Source organism: Microtus pennsylvanicus, chromosome 11 (assembly GCF_037038515.1).
Source record: "Microtus pennsylvanicus isolate mMicPen1 chromosome 11, mMicPen1.hap1, whole genome shotgun sequence".
In the NCBI taxonomy this organism is placed as follows: Eukaryota; Metazoa; Chordata; class Mammalia; order Rodentia; family Cricetidae; genus Microtus; species Microtus pennsylvanicus.
Genome location: NC_134589.1, coordinates 17,660,404 through 17,678,203, shown reverse-complemented (window position 1 = coordinate 17,678,203; position 17,800 = coordinate 17,660,404). Strand labels below are relative to the sequence as shown.

The following is a 17,800-nucleotide window of genomic DNA, read 5'->3' as shown; positions in this document are numbered from 1 at the left end:
GGGGCTCGGGCCCGGGCTCCGCTCCGGGATGAAGAGGGGGCGGCGGTAGACTCCTGGCTGGATGCAGGGCGGGAACGGCCCAAATGTAGTTCCCGGCTTCTTGTTTCCATGTAGGCTGAGCTTGGTGGAGATAGCCCTATTCTCCAGCTCCTACTAGCCTTGTAAATTCCCCAGAACCCCACAATCCCCCTGAGACCCCCGAATTTCCTTGATCCCGACCTCCAGCCACACAGGAGGCTAGAGGAGACATTGACTGCTCTCCCGCCGCCGCCTCCCCAATTCCTGGTTCTCCCAGAGCTGCGGCGGCCGCCACTGCTGCCTGCGCGCCCCGCGCACTGCCGCAAGCCGGGGTGCGGAAAGAGGGGGGTCAGCAACGCCAGGACGCAGGACCCGGCCCGGGGCTGGGCAGCGAACCGAGGAGGCGGGAGCCGGGAATCAGCGGAGGGGCGAGGCGCGGAGGAGGGACTGGAGAAGAGGGGAGGGGAGGAAGAAAGAGGAGGGGACGCGAGGCGAGGGGGCGGGGAGCCGAGGCGAGCGGCAGGCGGACCGTGGGGGAGGCGGCGGGCTACGCGGGCTTCAGGAAGGAGTGAGGTGGCGGCGGGTCGGGCTGAGTAGGGAGACGGCGACCAGACTTGCTCGCGAAGGGCGAGTCAGAGCCGACCAGCGGGGCGGGGCGGGAGGGTGCGAAGCCGGGCTCCGGGGAGCAGCGCAGCGGCCCGAGAGACCGGCCGCCCACTGGAGACCGCAGCCGCCGGTTCTTGGCTCTGGGATGTCGGAGGGATTCTGGCATCCAGGACGCTGACGGTGCGAGCCCGAGGATGGGACGGCGCCCGCAGCTCCGGCTTGTGAAGGTAAGAGCGGACCGACCCGCCGGGAATCAGAGGCACTCTGGGCCCGGCGAGCGCAGGACAAGCGTGGGCAGGGATGCTGGGGGAGGGGAGCAGGGAACCCGGTGCGTCCCGGGAAGCTGGGGTGCAGCCTGATATCCTCTACCTGGACCTCTGGAGCCTGGCTTCGGAGACTGAGGAAGAACTCCGGTGGAAAAAGAAGGGATGGTGGCGAAGCCGTTGCGGTGCCAGAGGAGGAGGGGGTCCGCCCACTCTAGGAACCGGCTCAGCGCGAAGAATCGCTGCAGTCTTAGGGGCTGAAGCGACGTCCACTCCGAGCCCTGGAGGGGGTTCCCGTCCCCGCCAGACACCCTCCGATCCGCTTCTGTCCCGGTCCTGGGCGCGCTTTCCCGCTGGTTCCCCTCGATAGAAAGCCTCAGGTTCCAGAGGTAGATGGGGCTGGCGCCTCGCGGCCCTCGATCCACATAGCATCTCTGGGATGCCACGGTGCCAGTGCCTCGAGTCCCAGTGTCCGACCGGTTCCCCCCACCTCCCCGGGCGCCGCAGTCCCTGAGCGCAACGCTTTCTCTCCAGCCGGCGGCCGCGCTCGTTCCTGCCACCGGGCTGGGGAAGCAGTACGGCCGCCCGGAGTTTCTTAAAGTCTCCAGTAGGCGTTTGCAGCGCCTGCTGGATGAAATTCGGGGGCGACCTGGGGCTGTGCGGGGGTGGACAGAGTGAGGGAAGAGCTAGGTGCTTCGCAACCCTGCCCGCAGCTTAGAGACAGGCGTCACTTCGCTGGTGCCAAGCGCGTCCTGGAGCGCACGGGCTCGCTGGGTACCAGCACCTCAGCGCTAATGCCTGGGAAGGTGAGTGGGCCTGGGCGCCGCCGCCCCGCCGCTCCAGTTACCATGCCTGGGTCTCGGGACTGCTCAGAGCCTACGGGGACCTCCTGGGCCCCAGGGACACCGGGTTAACTGTGGCCAGGGCATTCAAAGGCAATTGCGTTCAAAAGATTAAAGTGGATTTGGGGGCGGAGGTTGTGTGTGTGGGAGCAGTGAAGATTGACTGACTGACTTTTCCATCAGTTATTAAGCTGACTGTACGTTTACTTGCTCAAAAAGCGTTTGAGTTAAATCACTATGCTTTTAAAATGTGACTTATGCCCGGCTTACCAGTGACTCAGGTTCCCATGTCTTCCCTCTCCAAATACTCAAAAGGTTGTCTTCAAATCTGCGGTAGTTTCAGTGAAACCTAAGGGCTGGAGCCTCACATTATTCTCTGGGCGACCAAAGTCTCCCTCAAAGAAGGTGGGGAGATTCAGGGAGGTTGCATAGCTAGGCATCAATGGGAGTATTTTTCCAAAGCTTGTCTGTGTCCTGAACCCTGATCTAAATTCACAGAGGGGTTATTATGCAGTTGGGTTTTTTTTTTTTTAAAGCGAATTCAAAAGGTTTGGGCTGTGGATTTTTTTCAAGTTTACATGGAAATCAATAAATGTTCTTTTCTCAAGCCCTTCTTAGAATTGTATGCAATGACCTGTTTAGAATGTTCACGTTTTCTTAAAATAAAAATCCTCTTTTTTTCTCTTGTTCCTACTGGCTAGTAGGCGTTGGGGGATTTGTCTCACCTGATAAATTCAGCAGTTCTCAGGAAATGCCGACTAAGGGGCAGAAAATGTGGTGTTTGTATGCTACACACACATTTCCTGGCAGTAGTCTAGTTGTTTTATAAATATTAAGTCATTTAGTCTTCATAACCGTCCAAGAAGTAGGATTATATCCTAGGCTTACAGAATCTAAGCCACTTTTTCAGAAAGGGGAACCATAAGCTTGGCGGTCAGCAAGCCTGACTTTGCCCTTAGAGCCTGCACATAGAATACAAACCCAGGCACTCGCTGCTAAGGCTTTGTTTCCAGCTTTTGCCAGTAAAAAAAAATCTTAAAACCCACTCTCAATCCCTACCCACCGGGAGCCTGAGAGTTTCATCAGTTTGAACACAGGACTCTAGGGAACTTGGAGATCATGCAAAAACCAGTTCTGTTTGGTACCCACGACTGCCAGACAAGCCATGCTGGGGAAAGGGTTATTCAGGGTCCTGTAGTGAGGGTTTCACATTGAATTGGTTATAGATAGAGCATTGTGGGAGAGTGTAAGAAAGATGAAGAATGTGTGTGTGTGTGTGTGTGTGTGTGTGTGTGTGTGTGTGTTTGCATGCGCACCCATGCGTGCACCAAATGAAGGGAGATACATGTGTGGAGTGTTTATGGATAGAATACAGGTGAGCCGGGCAGTGGTGGTGCACACCTTTAATCCCAGCACTCAGGAGGCAGAAGCAAGCAGATCTCTGTGAGTTCGAGGCCAGCCTGGTCTACAAGAGCTAGTTCCAGGACAGGCTCCAAAGCTACAGAGAAACCCTGTCTCAAAGAAAGAAAGAAAGGAAGGAAGGAAGGAAGGAAGGAAGGAAGGAAGGAAAGAAGGAATGAATGAATGAATGAATGAATACAGGTGAGACACGGTCCCTCGCCCTGTCACCCCACTAGCTGCTTTTGCTGGAGACAGGTCTATGCTCTGGTGACAAGTGACTCCTGACAGTGACTGTGAGGGGTTAACCAGGCCTCCGCGGGTTCTTAAAGGACAACAAGTGTCCAGTGACTTCCAGGGAGGCCAGTTTCATTGCTGTTGTTAGCTTATGACTGTTCAGAAGCATTAGGTACAGTCTGCGAACCAGAGGAGGAAATAACTGTGACATCATCCCTTACATGCCGCTGTGACCGCTTTAACAATGATCCTTGCCGGTCCTGTTTTTAAAGAGCAGGTCTGGGCATTGCTGTGACCATCGGACAGCCCTCTCTCTTGCAGTGTCCCCACCCTAGTCTTGTCCCATGCCATTTCTGAACCTTCGGAGAGAGCTTGCCCACCGCTGGGCAATGGCCATAGTGGCTATGAGTGATCCTCTTCCTGTTGTTCCTCTGCTTAAGAATTAATGGAGTTGGATTTTCTAGAGGTGCTGGGATGAATAGAAGGGGAAAACTGAGCGAGGCTGGGACTGTAAGCCGTGGAGTATGAAGTGGCCTGGGTCACAGACTGGAAGCAGAGTAGGAAAGGGAAGCCCCCCTCCCCAAATAAGGGCAAACCATGGGCTTTGATAGTCAGCCTAGGGAGAAACCAGGCAGCTCAGGTTTCTCAAAGCAGCAGACACAAAAAGCAAGAGCCTAGAGCTCAAGTGGAAAATCCATTTCTTATCCTTGTTGACTTTCGACTCCTTGGGGGGCATCAGCAGCCAGCAAAGATCAACCTCACGTCTTTAGGGGTCAAATATACTCTTTGGCTCCACTGTTAGGGTCCAGATTCTTGCCAAGATTCTGACCTCTCGTCCTAGGGACTGGGAATGATGGGGAAGTAAGGCCTCCGTAGAGTGCAAGGTGCAAGGCCGAGAATTTCAATAGCAGAAGGGGTAGGCAGGCCATCAGCTTGGCAGTCAGCAAGCCTGACTTTGCCCTTACCTCTGCATCCAGTGAACTGTGTGATCTCAAGTAGGTCACCTTCCCTCTCTGAGCCGCAGTTTCTCTGTGTGAACTGACTCCCTTTACCTGTTTGTCTCTCTGGAATGTTCCCAAGAGCTCCTGGGGGCTGCAGCCTTACTTGGGAAGAGCAAGTCCAGCAAACCCATTCCACAGCTCTGCGCCTCTTCATCTGGGACCTCAGTGTGTGGGGACCAAGTATTCTTCTCTGCTTACTTCCCCTTCATAGCACTGGTCCTGGAAACCCAGTGAACACAGATCATATCTACCAGACACCTACGATGAGGGTTGTGTGCCACCTTCTCCTTTTAGTAGATGTAGTCGGGATGAAGGAATTCTTGTTGTCCCCGGGGGACATAAATGTCACCTCCGAACGGAGGAGCCAGAGAGAGATGTAGGCTTAGATGAGAAAGCAGCAAAGCAAAACCTCCTTAGATATGGAAAACACGAGTCCCATCCTAAGCCACTGTGGTTATTACAAAGGAGACTCAAAAGCAGCAGGCATCGGCACAGCTCACAGTGACCTGCAGCCTAAGGAGGCTGGAGACGCAGCCTTGTAGGGAATCTGGAAAGACTGAGTGAGCCCTGCAGGGTCCTCCCTTTCCTGCCTCCTTCTGGGTGACAGGAGAGGTAGGGGTGTTGTCTTCCATCTCAGATTCCATCCCGGCCATTTCTGGACTCTCTGGAACTGAAAGCCCATAGGGGACGGAAAGACAAGCGGAGATTTTGACTGCAGTTTTCTGGTCAAATGATGAATTGTTAATTAGAAACGATCCCGGTCCTGTCAGCAGAGAAACTGGCAAGCCATACAGTGATTCCTTTTAAAATGCTCCTCACTAGACATTTGCTCTTGGCCAGGCATTTTCTTGTAGGAGTTAGGAACATCCGTGAAGCAGTTGTGGGCTTGAATCCCGACTCTACTGTGAGGCTCCGAGAAGCAGGGTTAGCACTCTGATCTGTTTCTCCATGGTTTAAAGGATGGGAAAGATGAAGCTGGAGAGATTGCTCGGTTGGTACCGTGCCACCCGTGAATGTGTGAGGACCTGAGTTTGGGTCCCTCGAACCCACATATAAAAACTTGGGCATGGCAGTTTATGTTTGTAACTTCAGTGCCTGGTGAGTGGATGGGGGTAGAGGGGACGCACAGTAAGACAAGTGGATCCCTGAAGCTCGTTCATTAGCCAGCCACCCCAGCCTAATCGACGAGCTTCGGCGTCCATGAAAGACGCTGTCTGAGAAAAATAACGACCAAGAGTCCTAAAGATACCTGATACCTGTCTCTGTCCTCCCCACACACATGAGCATGGTTGCCCACGCTAACAAGCACACATATCACATGTGCACATGTGAGCACGCGTTACCCACACTAACAAGTGCACACATGAGCACGCGTTACCCACACTAACAAGCACACATATCACATGTGCACACATGAGCACGCGTTACCCACACTAACAAGCATATGTATCACATGTGCACACATGAGCACGCGTTACCCACACTAAGAAGCACACGTATCACATATACACATGTGAGCACGCGTTACCCACACTAACAAGCACACGTATCATATGCACAACACAGCACGCATACGTACTCTTCCCAAAGTCGGAAAAATGGGGTAACCATGACTTCCTGCACTGCTGCATGTGGAATGAAACAATCCGAACGTGTCTGGCATATGGTCTACCCTTAATAAGCGTGAGCTGGAGCGGCCCTGTAAGATATCCTAGCAATGACTTCAGTCTAAGAAAGGCCATCAGAAGTGGGGAGCGGGGAGGCTGGGATGCAGCTCATTTGGTTGTGTTTGCCTAGGCAAGAAGTCCTAGGTTTGGCTCCTCAAACTGCATAAACCAGGCACGGTGGTTCATGCATCTGTCATTCTAGTACTACGGTAATAATAAGAATTAGAATTTCTTGGTCATACTGGGCTACGTAATGAATTTGAGGCTAACCTGAGCTACATGAGACCCTATCTTTAAAAAAAATCAACTAAACCAAATATAAATAAAAACTTGAAGAGGATGAGGAGAAGGAGGGCGGGGGAAGAGGGAGGAAGAGGATGAGGAGAAGGAGGGAGAGGGAAGAGGGAGGTGAAGGAGGAGTCGGGAGGAAGAAACATTCTGTGGGGCTTTTCACTTCTCACTCCCTGGGGAAAAGCTAGAGCCACCAGCCTGCAGCTGAGCTCAAGGTCCGGGGCCAGACTGACCGTGAGACCATCTGTTAGTAAGAGTGGACACCTGCAAGGAGGGTGACACAATGTGATTAACTTTGGGATGCGAGCAATTGCTTTGAAAACAACTCTTTGGAGTCTGTCAGGTAACAGAATATCAACCACTGATTTTCCAAGCAGCAGCTGCTTGGGTGGAAGTAAAAAGCAGGACAGCAGAGAGAGAGCGAGGCAGAGAGGGAAGGAGGCCCAGCCTAGCAGAATTTCACCTCAGAATTGGGACAGGTCCTTCCTCCTGTGTGAAATGGACATGTCAGGATTCTGCTCCAGGACACAGGACCCTGTGCCCAGAGCCACCTCTTGAGATGCCTGATCTAAACCTGTTCTTTGGCAGTCATCCACCGGGAAACTGCTCCTGGATCGCATGAAGATGCTATGGAAACAGACAATCTCACCATTGGCCTGCTGGGCCCAGGGAAGAACAAACTACAAGAGCCCAGAGGTGGTCTGAGTGGCACCCACCCTCCTCACTGTCACCCTGATCTCTGGTCTGGTGGGTAGCCAGAGCACTGAGGTCAGAGTACAGAAGAGAAACTGGCTGGGCAGGTCCAACTGCTTCACTACCTGGGAGGGGATCACTGAAACTCAGTTTGAAATCTCCTATGTTACATTGAACAGGGCTACCAACCTTTTGGCTTCTTTGGACCACACTGGATACAGAATTGTCTGGGATGTACAATAAATGCTGGAGCTGTCCATCCAATCCACCCAAAGGTGTAATGTGGCCGAAAAGCCGTGGGTGGGACACCCCTGGTAGAGATATAGGGCTGCCATGAGGCAGGGTAGGAGTCCTCAGGCACTGGGAGGTCAGGACATTCAGGGGGACAAGAACAACTTACTAGTCAAAGTCCCTGGCAAGCACACAGAGTGAGAGCTGAAAGGCAGCCTGTCCAGGTACAGGGCTAGGACAGGAGGTGGCTGCAACAAGGACAAGAGTGTCATCTGGCAGAGGGAAGGGTGTAATCTTCCCCTTTGACGTCTTTTGCTTCCCCAGCCCTCTTGGGAAGGGCTCAGTGGTTTCCAGAAGGCCTTTGCCGGTTCAGCGGTCACCTTCCACTGCGAGGATATTGCTGGTGGGCAGCCTTTGGGTAAAGATGGGAGAAAGATAGAGGCCCAGGCAGCAGCAGAGTAAAGTCTTAACTGATGAGGAAGGATTGGGAATACAAGTAGGGCATGGTCCTTCTGGGACCAGACTCTCCTGTACTGAAGGACCAGCCTTGTCTGCAGTCTGCCCAGGTTGGACAGTCCAGCTGTGTTATGATAAAGGAGGCAGTCTTCAAGACAGTCTGGTGGAGAGAGACTTCACTGGCTAAAGTAGAGGAGAAGGAGGTATTGAACATGAACATGAGATCCCAACAGGCTTGAGGAGGGTGACTTGCATCTCTACCTTGGTCATTCTGGCCTTTCCTTTTTCTCTATCCCCAAGATGGCATGTACCCCTGCTTCTGAGTGTTCAGTAACATCTGTATCCCCTGACATGTGCTGGGGGGTGGTCCCCACACTGGCAGAGGCATCTGCATCTTGAGGGCTTCTAGGGAGAAATCAATAAGGATCCAGGCTGGAGACACAAGAGAACAAGAAAGACTCTTAGAAGCTGGGATACTTCTGTTCCCCAAGGTGGAATTAGAGGTTCTCTGATCCTCCCGGTATCGAGGCAGGAGTAGTCAGAACTGTGGCATTCCTGCCTCCTCTAAATGGTCTTGTCCTGAGTGCATGTCCAACCCCCAGCACCCTATGGGTGGCAGTGGGACAGCTTGGGGTCCTTTCTCTGCACATAGCTGGACCCCATGGCCCAGGGTGAATGCTGCTGCCAGCTGTGTGACACAGGCCAGGAGTGGCAGGCTCATGTGTGCCCTGAGAAACAGAGTGTCCCAGGGAAGGGGCACATCCCTAATATTAAAACTATAGGAGTCCTGGGGTGAGAGTTGATTCTGTCGCTTCCTGGTCGGGAAGTCACCCCATCTCTCTGGGATCCTGTATCCTCTTTACCTGGACAATGATGAGGATTAAAGCAGGAAATGTTTGTGCGGTGAGCAGCCTGCACCCACTAAAGCTCAGAGTGGGGGACCTGCTGCTTTCATGGGTGCCAGCCGTCTTCCCCATTCCTCCCCTTATGCTGAGCTCCGCAGTTCCTCCTTCTCTGTGAGGCCTTCTGTAATGAGCTCTGTCCTCCAGCTAGCCAGCCAGGAGAAAGACCATGGGGATTTTCCAGTCCTCTGCAGACTAGCATGTGGTCCCGGCTGCACCCCGTGATTCACCTTGCCAGTCTGACAACACTGGAATTGGTCTAGACCCAGTTTATCGACAACTGGCTTGGGTGTCGCAGCAAGGTCAGATTCCCATCCAAGTTTCTAAGGAGTTGCTCTCAGTCTTTGGACTTAGCACACTGGGCACTGGTATTGAATTGTTTGTCTCTGGCAAACCTGCCCAAACAGGTCATGAGCACTCTGAGCAGCACACCTCTGGGATGCACCTGGGGGTGACAGTTCCCACCCCCGGTACCGGATCACTGCACAGGCCCTGTATGGCCATGCCCTTCGGACCTGATCAGCTCTGCTGTGGAGACTTGCGTTAAGAACATCTTTAGGGGCTGAGGCGGAGGTGTGAAGCCTTGGAGGAAACCTTGAGAATTATCCTGGCAGGACTCAGTGCTGGCTTCTCTCTCATCCTTATCCTACAGCAGTAGAAACCCTAAGATGCTCGTCAACCTGCTCCTTGTCACAGATGTAAGAGAAAGTCTAAGCATAGTCAATGGGTCCTAGTGCCCCAGAGAAGACAGAGATGTTTTTCCTTGAATAGTGTGCTATCTACAGCTACAAAGGCCAGTCCTGCACTGTCTGTCATTGGGCTGCGACTCAGTCTAGATAAAGAGACCAGTTCCCATATCCAGGACCCTGTTCTGCCAGGGAGGCTGGTCCTGTTCTGGCTGCCCTTAAACTTCAGCCATGCCAACAGTCAGTCCTTCCTCATCTTCTTGGCTTTCTGCCACATCCCACCCTGGAGGAACTGGGAGGAACTGGCTGGGTGGGATCCTTGCCGCCAGTCTTCTGATCTCAAAGGCCAGAAATAGGGAAGCTTGGTCAATGGTTGCAAAGGGCCGTGGACAGGGAGCACACAGAACGTCTCCCTCGATGTAGATGGCTTTTTCCCTGTGTTTTCCTTTTTGCCAAGGACCTCCTATGTCTCCCCACTTCTCTTCCTAATGGGCAGACAGGTGAGTGCTGTCAGAATAGGGGTGGCCAAGGCCATTGCTGTTGGTGTTTGGTAACGGTAGTTTTGTTTGTTTGTTTTGTGTGTGCACATCAGTGTACATGTGTGTATGGTGACCAGAAGACAACTTTAGATGTTATCTTTGGGACCACCCTCCATCTCCTTAGAGACAGGGCTGGAGCTCACCAATGAGGCTAAGCTCGCTGGCTGTTCACCCTTGGGGAATCTGCGTGTCTCCACCTCCCCAACCCCGGGACTGAAAGCGTGAACCACATCCAGCATTCATACATGGGTTCTGGAGACCAGACTCAGGACGTCATTCAGCAGGACAAACACTTTGCCAGTCAAGTGAGCCCCCAGGCTGGGTCAGCAGTTCTTTGCTGTGGGGCTGCCTTGAACACTGGGATGTCCAAGCACCCCTGGCCTTTACCCACGCCAGTCACTCTTCCCTCTTAGTGTCTGCCAGGCATCGCCTGGAAACTTCTGGGGGTGCCTACCTCACATTTACAGGTGGAGAAGCACAGGACAGGGCCACTACCTGCCCCATGATTATTCCTAACTTCTGCTCAGTGGACCCTGGCCCAGCAGCAGCTTACGCTCCCGAATGTCCTTGGTGGGCAGCTGCTCGCAAAACATCCAGGCGTTACAGAAGCTTTGGGCTTTCTATACTAGACCCACTTGCCAGCTACCAAGCTCCTTCTTCCTTCCCAGCCTCCTCGGATCCCTTCTGAAATGCTTCTCCTCCAAGGACATGCTTCTGCTGCTGTGTGGAGACCTCCCACGTCACACCCGTCTCTGTCGCTGATCAAGAGCCCCCTGGCATGTCACTCGCAGGGTCGTTGCCGTCACAGCTGCTCCCACACCTGAGATCTGGCTTCTGCCTCCTCAGAGACATTTCTCAGCATTCAGGGATCACACATAGTGCATAACTCCCTGTCCTCTGACTGGGAGCAGAGTTAGAGCCCAGTCCCGGCTCCCGTGAGTTCTAAGTTCTACCTAACTCGTGCCTCCCACGCTGGCCCCATAAGGAACTCCACTTCCCCATTCTCACTACAGCACAGGGCAGCTCCTGTTATGACCTGGAGATGTAGAAGCAAAAGAAACTGCATCAGGCTTATAGAAGGGGTTGGGGAACAGACTGTCCTGATAGGATAGGAGAGTAGCTGCTATCCCCGTGCCTCGAGTTGTAGGGTAAGAGCCATGAGTAAGATTCTCTATTCACACCGGTTTGTCATCTGTACAGGAGTATTGGTAAGGGCTCCAACTTGGGATGGGTTAAGATTGTTAGTCAGTGTTCTCTTGCTGTGAAGGGACACCATGACCAAGGCAACTTTTTTTTTAAGATTTATTTATTTATTTATTAGGTATACAACATTCCTTCCATGTATGCTTGCATGCCAGAAGAGGGCACCAGATCTCATTATAGATGGCTGTGAGCCACCATGTGGTTGCTGGGAATTGAACTCAGGACCTCTGGAAGAGCAGTCAGTGCTCTTAACCTCTGAGCCATCTCTCCAGCCCCCTCAAGGCAACTCTTATAAAGGAAAACATTTAATTGAGATGACTCTGCTACAATTTTAGAGGTTCACTCCATTATCATCATGGCAGGAAGCATGGTAGTAGCAGGCTGACATGGTGCTGGCTACATCTTGCCAGAAGTCAACAGGAAAATGGACCCAGACACTGAGTGAAGCTTAAGCTTAGGAGACCTCACAGCCCACCTCCCCTGTGACACACTTCCTCCATCAAGGCCACACCTACTCCACCAAGACCACACCTCCTAAAAGGGCCACTCCCTAAGAGCTTCTGGGGCCAGTTACATTCAAACTACCGCAATGGCACTAGCCAAGAAGCGGAGCAAGGTTTTGCCCGCATCTGGTCCACTCACTTTCTCCTGTCCCCCCTTTTACTCACTGGCAGACTTCAGGCCAGGGGATGATGCCACCCATATTCAGAGAGAGGTTCCGCTCCTCATTCACTGAGATTTAGCATCTCTCTGGAACCCGCTCCCTAGAGACACCCAAAGGTGTGTCTCATTGTACTTCTCTCTTTTCGGGCCTGCGGCGTTTGGTTCCTTTGAGACAGGATTTCTCTGTGAAACAGTCCTACAAAACTCGCTCTGTAGACCAGGCTTCGTTGTGTGTCTTAATCCAATTAGGCATACAGTGGAAGTTAGTCATCATGATGAGGATTGGAGATAGGTTCCACCCTATGTCCCCCCTTTCCCAAGTCCAGCTAATCCACATCGAGGGTGACACACACCCCACTTTTATAGGTGGCCACAGCTCCTGGGATCAGACTGCAGATGTGATGGGCAGGAGACCAGGCGGGGACAGTCCTGGTAGGGAAGACTGAGTCAGGAAAATAAAAAAGCATCCTGCAAAGAGGAGGCCCCTTGCTGTGGAGCTGGCCAGGACCTTGACTGCTTGTTGCACCAAATCACCAAATCTTTCCAAGAGCTCCTGGCTATAAATGTTTCATTCTGACTTGTCCCATTTAGAACAAGGCCGGGAGAAGTCCAGTGGTTTTCCCAAGGTTATACAATGGGCCTGGCAGTAAGCTATTCCACTGTGGAGCTCTCTGACCCCAGAGTTAGAGGTCTGGATTTGGACTTTTCTGGGGGTCCGGGAGCCAGAGCTTATTCATACCTATAGAGGAATTCTGGGAACAGATATCCTTCTCATTTCCCACTTGCGGAAACAGACTGGAAGAGGAACTTGTCCACTGTCCCAGAACCAGCCTGTCAGATCCACACTTCCTGCCAGAGTGTCCATTCTTGAGCTCGGCTCTCTGAAGTCCAAAGCAGGGATGCGAAGCATGAAGGCAGGACAAGAGGAGGAAGGGTGCTCCATCAGCAGGGGGAAAGGAAAGGAGAAAGAAGTAGGTGTCCAAGTGTCTTGGTGGAGCTGGACACAGTGGCACATGCCTGCAATTCCAGCAGGAGGAGGCTGATGCAGGAGGATAGCCATGAGTTCAAGGCCAGTGTAGGGCACTTAGTGAGTTCCTAGATTAGAGTGAGCGCTTGTTCCAGAAAAATCAAAGGTAGAAAAAGAAGAAAATAAAGCAAAGGAGGGAGATATAAAGGAGCAGAGGGAGGGAGAGCGGAAGGAAGGGAGGGGAAGTGCTAAAAGTTGTGGAAATTGGCCCAGGACCCTTTGGACCAAGGAGTCAGAATGGGAAAGTTAGTCTGTTTGTTCGTTCATTCACTCATTCATCCATCCATCCATTCATTCATCCACCCAATCCACAGGTCTTGCAGTTCATTGAGGTTATCAAAATAGCCACGGACCCTCCCCCAGAAGCTTATAGCCCAAGAAGACATACTCCTGTGTCCTCGAAGGCCAAGTATAAACTCCATGGCCCGGTGGGAGAAGCTGGGATGGGACAGGTCCTGCCCTGCCATGAACGAGGGGAGGTTAGAGACCTGCAGGAGCAGGAGAAAGGACAAGGGAACACACATGGAAGCTCGGGACCCAGGGAGACAGTCTGGAGGTGGGGAACACCCAGCCACACACCCCGCCCCTTGAGTGTAGGCAGATTTTCCCTTCCATTTTTTTCTTCTCTGCACAACAGCAATTTAAGCTAATTAAATACAACAATACATTATTTCTTGTCTACCTGGAATAATCTTTCGCTGTTCACCCACTCTGGAGGGAAACAGGCTCTTTCCCTTGAGATGGGGACAGGTTGCGGCTGTCAACAGAAAGAAGTGGTTGGGAAGGAACTGGCCTAGGGCGGGGTAAGGGGAGATAGCTGCACGGGCACATCAGGAAGACAGAGGAAGGACTTGTGACCTTGCTGCCCTCCGCCTTTAGTTCGATGTTGCCCTGACTCAATTTTTGAGCATCTCTGCGGATCAAAAGCAAAGGCATCCCCTTCACGTTTCAGCTGGGCTGTGAACACCTTGAAGTCGGAACCACACTGACCCCTGACACTCGGGAGTCCGTAGAGTTCAGGGAGTTGCCTGTGGGGTCCTTCGCTATCCCCAGGACCCCCATCAAGGTTCAGTCTGCCCATAACTGTGCATGTATCTGTAGCAGCAGAGATGGGGGTTGAAGAGCTGATGGTACTCGTCTTGTTTCTGCAGCCAGATATTAGCATTCAGTGCAGTGGGGGAGTCGGCTTGGGGAGGGAAATTATGGTGTATGAGTCCTGTGTGCTCTCACATCTTGGCTTGTTCCCCTTGGCCTTGCCTAAGTCAGGCTCCTCCAGAGTACGGATTGGAACAGACAAAGGAGGGCGGGAGGGATGGCTCAGTGGCTAAAGTATTTGCTGCGTAACTGTGAGGCCCTGAGTTCATATCTCCAGCAAAAAAACCTGGGGTGTCTCGGGGCTCACTAGTCAGCCAGCTGAGCTAATCAGTGAGCTTCAGATTCAGTGGGAGACCCTGTCTCCAAAACTAGTGTGGAAATGATAGAGGAAGATATTATTGACCTCTGACCTCCACATGTGCACAGACACATGTACCCACATGCACATGAGCACACTCTCCTATGAAACACACACACACACACACACACACACGGTGCCGGGGAGAAATGTCAAAAGCAAGGAGCAGAGCTATGATTTGACTTCATTGGGGAATGGGGGGGGGGCACATTTCTGGTCCATAAACCACGGTCAAGGACCTACGATACCACCTCTGCCTCATGTAATAGGAGGCTCTGGCTTTCAGTTTCTCCCCAGGCTTCAGCTTCCATACCTGCAAACAATGGCACTGATAAGACCCAGTTGTCTGCCACAGACAGAAATCCCTGTTGACTCTCTCGGCCTCCTGGATCCCTCTCAGTTTAGTGTCTGAGTCCCCCGATTCTGGCAGCTTGCATCTCCGTGGGCCAAGAATGCATCTCCTCCAAATTGTACCCACCCTCAACAGGCTCACCTCCCTCCAGAAGCCAGCTCATGGTCATGCTATGTAGCTCCCTTCCCCCTGTACTCAGTTACATTTTCTTTGTCTTTGTGGTGTGGTGTGGTGTGTGTGTGTGTGTATGTGTGTGTGTGTGTGTGTGTGTGTGTGTGTGTGTGTGTGAGAGAGAGAGAGAGAGAGAGAGAGAGAGAGAGAGAGAGAGAGAGAGAGAGAGGTTGTCCTGGTCCTCTCTGCCTCTGTCTGAATTCTTTTACTCTTCTAAAAATTCTTGGTTTTGGGCTCCATGAAGGTAGACTCTCAGAATAGCAAGGGCTTGCAAAACAAACATGGTAAATGACAAAAAGCCATTTGTTTAGGCTGAAAGCCCCTTCCCAAGGGCAAGCTTACAGAGAGAGCAGGATGTGACTGAGGTAGACAGGGAGTGGCGCAGGTGGCAGCGGGAGCACCCTCATGGCTGTTACACCAAGAGCTAAGGAGGATTCCGGGGCCCAGAGGGACCAAGTGATGAGGACGGCTCTGCTGGCCCCATCTTCCAGGAGCATCCCGCTCCTTTCTCCCAGGAATGTCCCTGCTTCCCAGAAAAGGAAGTGGAGTGTCAGGGGGCAGGTGACTCACTTAGTCAGAGCTGCACTCTGAGTTCCCTCAGAAGAGGGAAGAAATGGCTGGGGATACTTGAAGAGGACCCAGTGCTGAGAGGAGGCCATGCCTGCCCTGTGGCTCACCTTCCAGGAGGAACTTTAAAAGGAAGGCAGGTCCCGTTCCTGATTCTTTGGGAACTTTGAGGAGGTGGGGGTGGCCCTAGCTGCCTCTGGGCCACATCCCCCTCCCTCCTGTGGCTCCTCGGGTCCCTCCCCAAAAGGTTAATCATAGAATGGTCCCATCAAAGAAAATTGTACTTGGTGCCTCAAAGACCAAATGGAGCTTCAGTAAAGTGGTTATTTACAGCCTCTAATGAGCGTTTTCTGGGTGTGATTAACCTTTATGCCAAAGTCACACTGGGAACTCGGATGGCAGCTCAGATTGTGCTGGCCTGGGTTGGGGGGGGTGCTGGAGCTGGAGCAGGCAGCTGTCAGGCTCAGCCCTCCCACCAGCACTCCAGAGACTTCCGTGCTGCTTTTCTTGCTTCTCTATGACTGTTCCCGCTCCCACTGGGAGTGCCCTGTGCTCGCCAGGGCCTCGGTGCAGCTACTTGAAGGCAGACGCCCTCTTTGAGTGGCAGGACGCCCTTGTCTTTCTCAGACTTGACCTCCAAAGCCTGTAAAGATTAGCAGTGAGACAGAGGTTTCATTTGGGGCCTGGCAAGTGGGGTCCAGAACCAGGCACTCGCCAGGGAGTGAACTAGCATACTGCTGGCTTCATCTGCTGACTAGAAATGGCAACTTGCATGAGATACTGTGTTGCAGAATGTTTAGCTGTCTTCATCTGTTTATGCTAGGGGATGTTACTTTAACTGTATAAAGGTGTGTTCCATTTGTTTCTGTTGCCCTTGTTTAATTATGTAAAGATGTGTTGCTCTGCCTGTCTAAGGCACCTGATTGGTCCAATTAAAAGCTAAGTGGCCAATAGCTAAGCAGGAGAGGGATAGGCAGGGCTGTTGGGCAGAGAGAATAAGTAGGAGGAGACATCTAGGCTCAAAAGAAAGAAGAGAGGGCAGAACAAGGGAGAAAGAGAGGGAGATGACCAGGGGCCAGTCAGTCACCAGCCAACTAGATGGAGTAGGGCATACAGAAAGAAAAGGTAAAAAAAAACCCCAAGGCAAAGCATAGATGAAAAGAAACAGGTTAATTTAAGTTAAAGGAAAAAAAGCTAGCCAGAAACAAGCGTGAGCTAAGGGCAAGCATTCAAAACTAATAGTAAGGCTCCATGTCATGGTTTGGAAGCTGGTTGATTGCCCCAAATAAAAAATCTGGTATAATATTGAAAACTTTACCCCCCCTAAACTAGTCCTATGAGATGGCTCAGTGGATAAGGGAGCTTGTAGCACAAGCATGAGGACCTGAGTTCAAATCCCAAGTACCTCCATAAAATGTTGCACATCACTGCATATGCCTCTAAACCCAGCATCAAGAGATAGATCCCGGGAGCCCACTGGGCAGCCATTCTATCTAAAGGACTGAGCTTGCAATCACTGAAAGACCCTGTCTCAAAGAAATAAGGCGGAGAAGAATAGAGGGCAACATCTGGTATCTTCCTCTAAACTCCACATCCGTGTGCTGCACTCTTGGGCATGCAACACACACACACACACACACACACACACACACACGTTTAAAATGGTTCTGAAGAGACAGCCGCCAGTGTTCAGTGCTAAGGTTGGCAGGAGGGAGCAATGGTGAAGAGGCCAAGGAAGCGGTGGTTTTCAGGATGAAACTACGTTGGCCTGATTTAAGAAGATCCCGATCTGATTTTGTAGAGGTCTGGACCTTGTTAAGAAGTAGAGGAAGTGATGAGAAAAATAGCTTTTTTAAAATGACAGGTACCATTCCACTCTTCATTACAGGGTACACACTGCCCACTACCCCAGTGTGTTTGCGGACTCCAGAATAAGAATTCCCAGTTTTTGACTGGCAGTGGTGGCGCACGCCTTTAATCCCTGCAATTGGGAGGCAGAGGCAGGTGGATCTCTGTAAATTTGAGGCCAGCCTGGTCTACAAAGCGAGTTCCAGGACAACCAGGACTGTGACATAAAGAAACCCCGTCTTGGGGGGAAAAAAAACAGAATTTCCAGTTTTAGCTGGGTGTGGTGGCTCACGCCTTTAATCCTTGTGCTTGGGAAACTGAGGCAGGAGGATTTTGAGTTTGAGGTGAGCCTGGACTACGTTGAGAGTCTGTCTTCAAACAAACAAGTCTCCATTAAGAGGAAGTCAGCATTAGCCTGGGCCACTTGAGAGCCTTTTGCTGCGGACAGAGAAGTAGCTTGCTGATGTGGCTGATGTGGAAGAGAGTCCCAGCGGGTCCGAAGAGATTCCTAGGAAAAACGCTGGATCTTTTGTGGAAGTATAATTTCTGAATTAGCTGGAAGCTTTTATAAACCTCCGCAGAGCAGGAGGGGGCGCAGGCAAAGATTCTGCCACGGAGCTGACCTTTTGGGGGAGGAAAGACCAGCTTAGAAATTTTAAAAAGCATTTGCCTTTGCATAACGAAGC

The 17,800-nt window shown here is 52.0% G+C and overlaps 1 protein-coding gene across 3 annotated transcripts in view; it reads left to right on the top strand.

The window, feature by feature from the left end:
- Positions 1-296: 296 nt before the first annotated feature.
- Crhr1 (corticotropin releasing hormone receptor 1) overlaps positions 297-17,800 on the top strand; it is a 43,002-nt gene continuing 25,498 nt past the window's right edge. The window contains exon 1 of one of the 3 annotated variants that reach the window (XM_075990466.1): positions 297-851. In XM_075990466.1, coding sequence (XP_075846581.1) covers positions 819-851 — 33 coding nt within the window. In that variant the 5' untranslated portion in view covers positions 297-818. The remainder of the gene's footprint in view (positions 852-17,800) is intronic. The other 2 variants (XM_075990467.1, XM_075990468.1) reach the window with 2 other exon arrangements.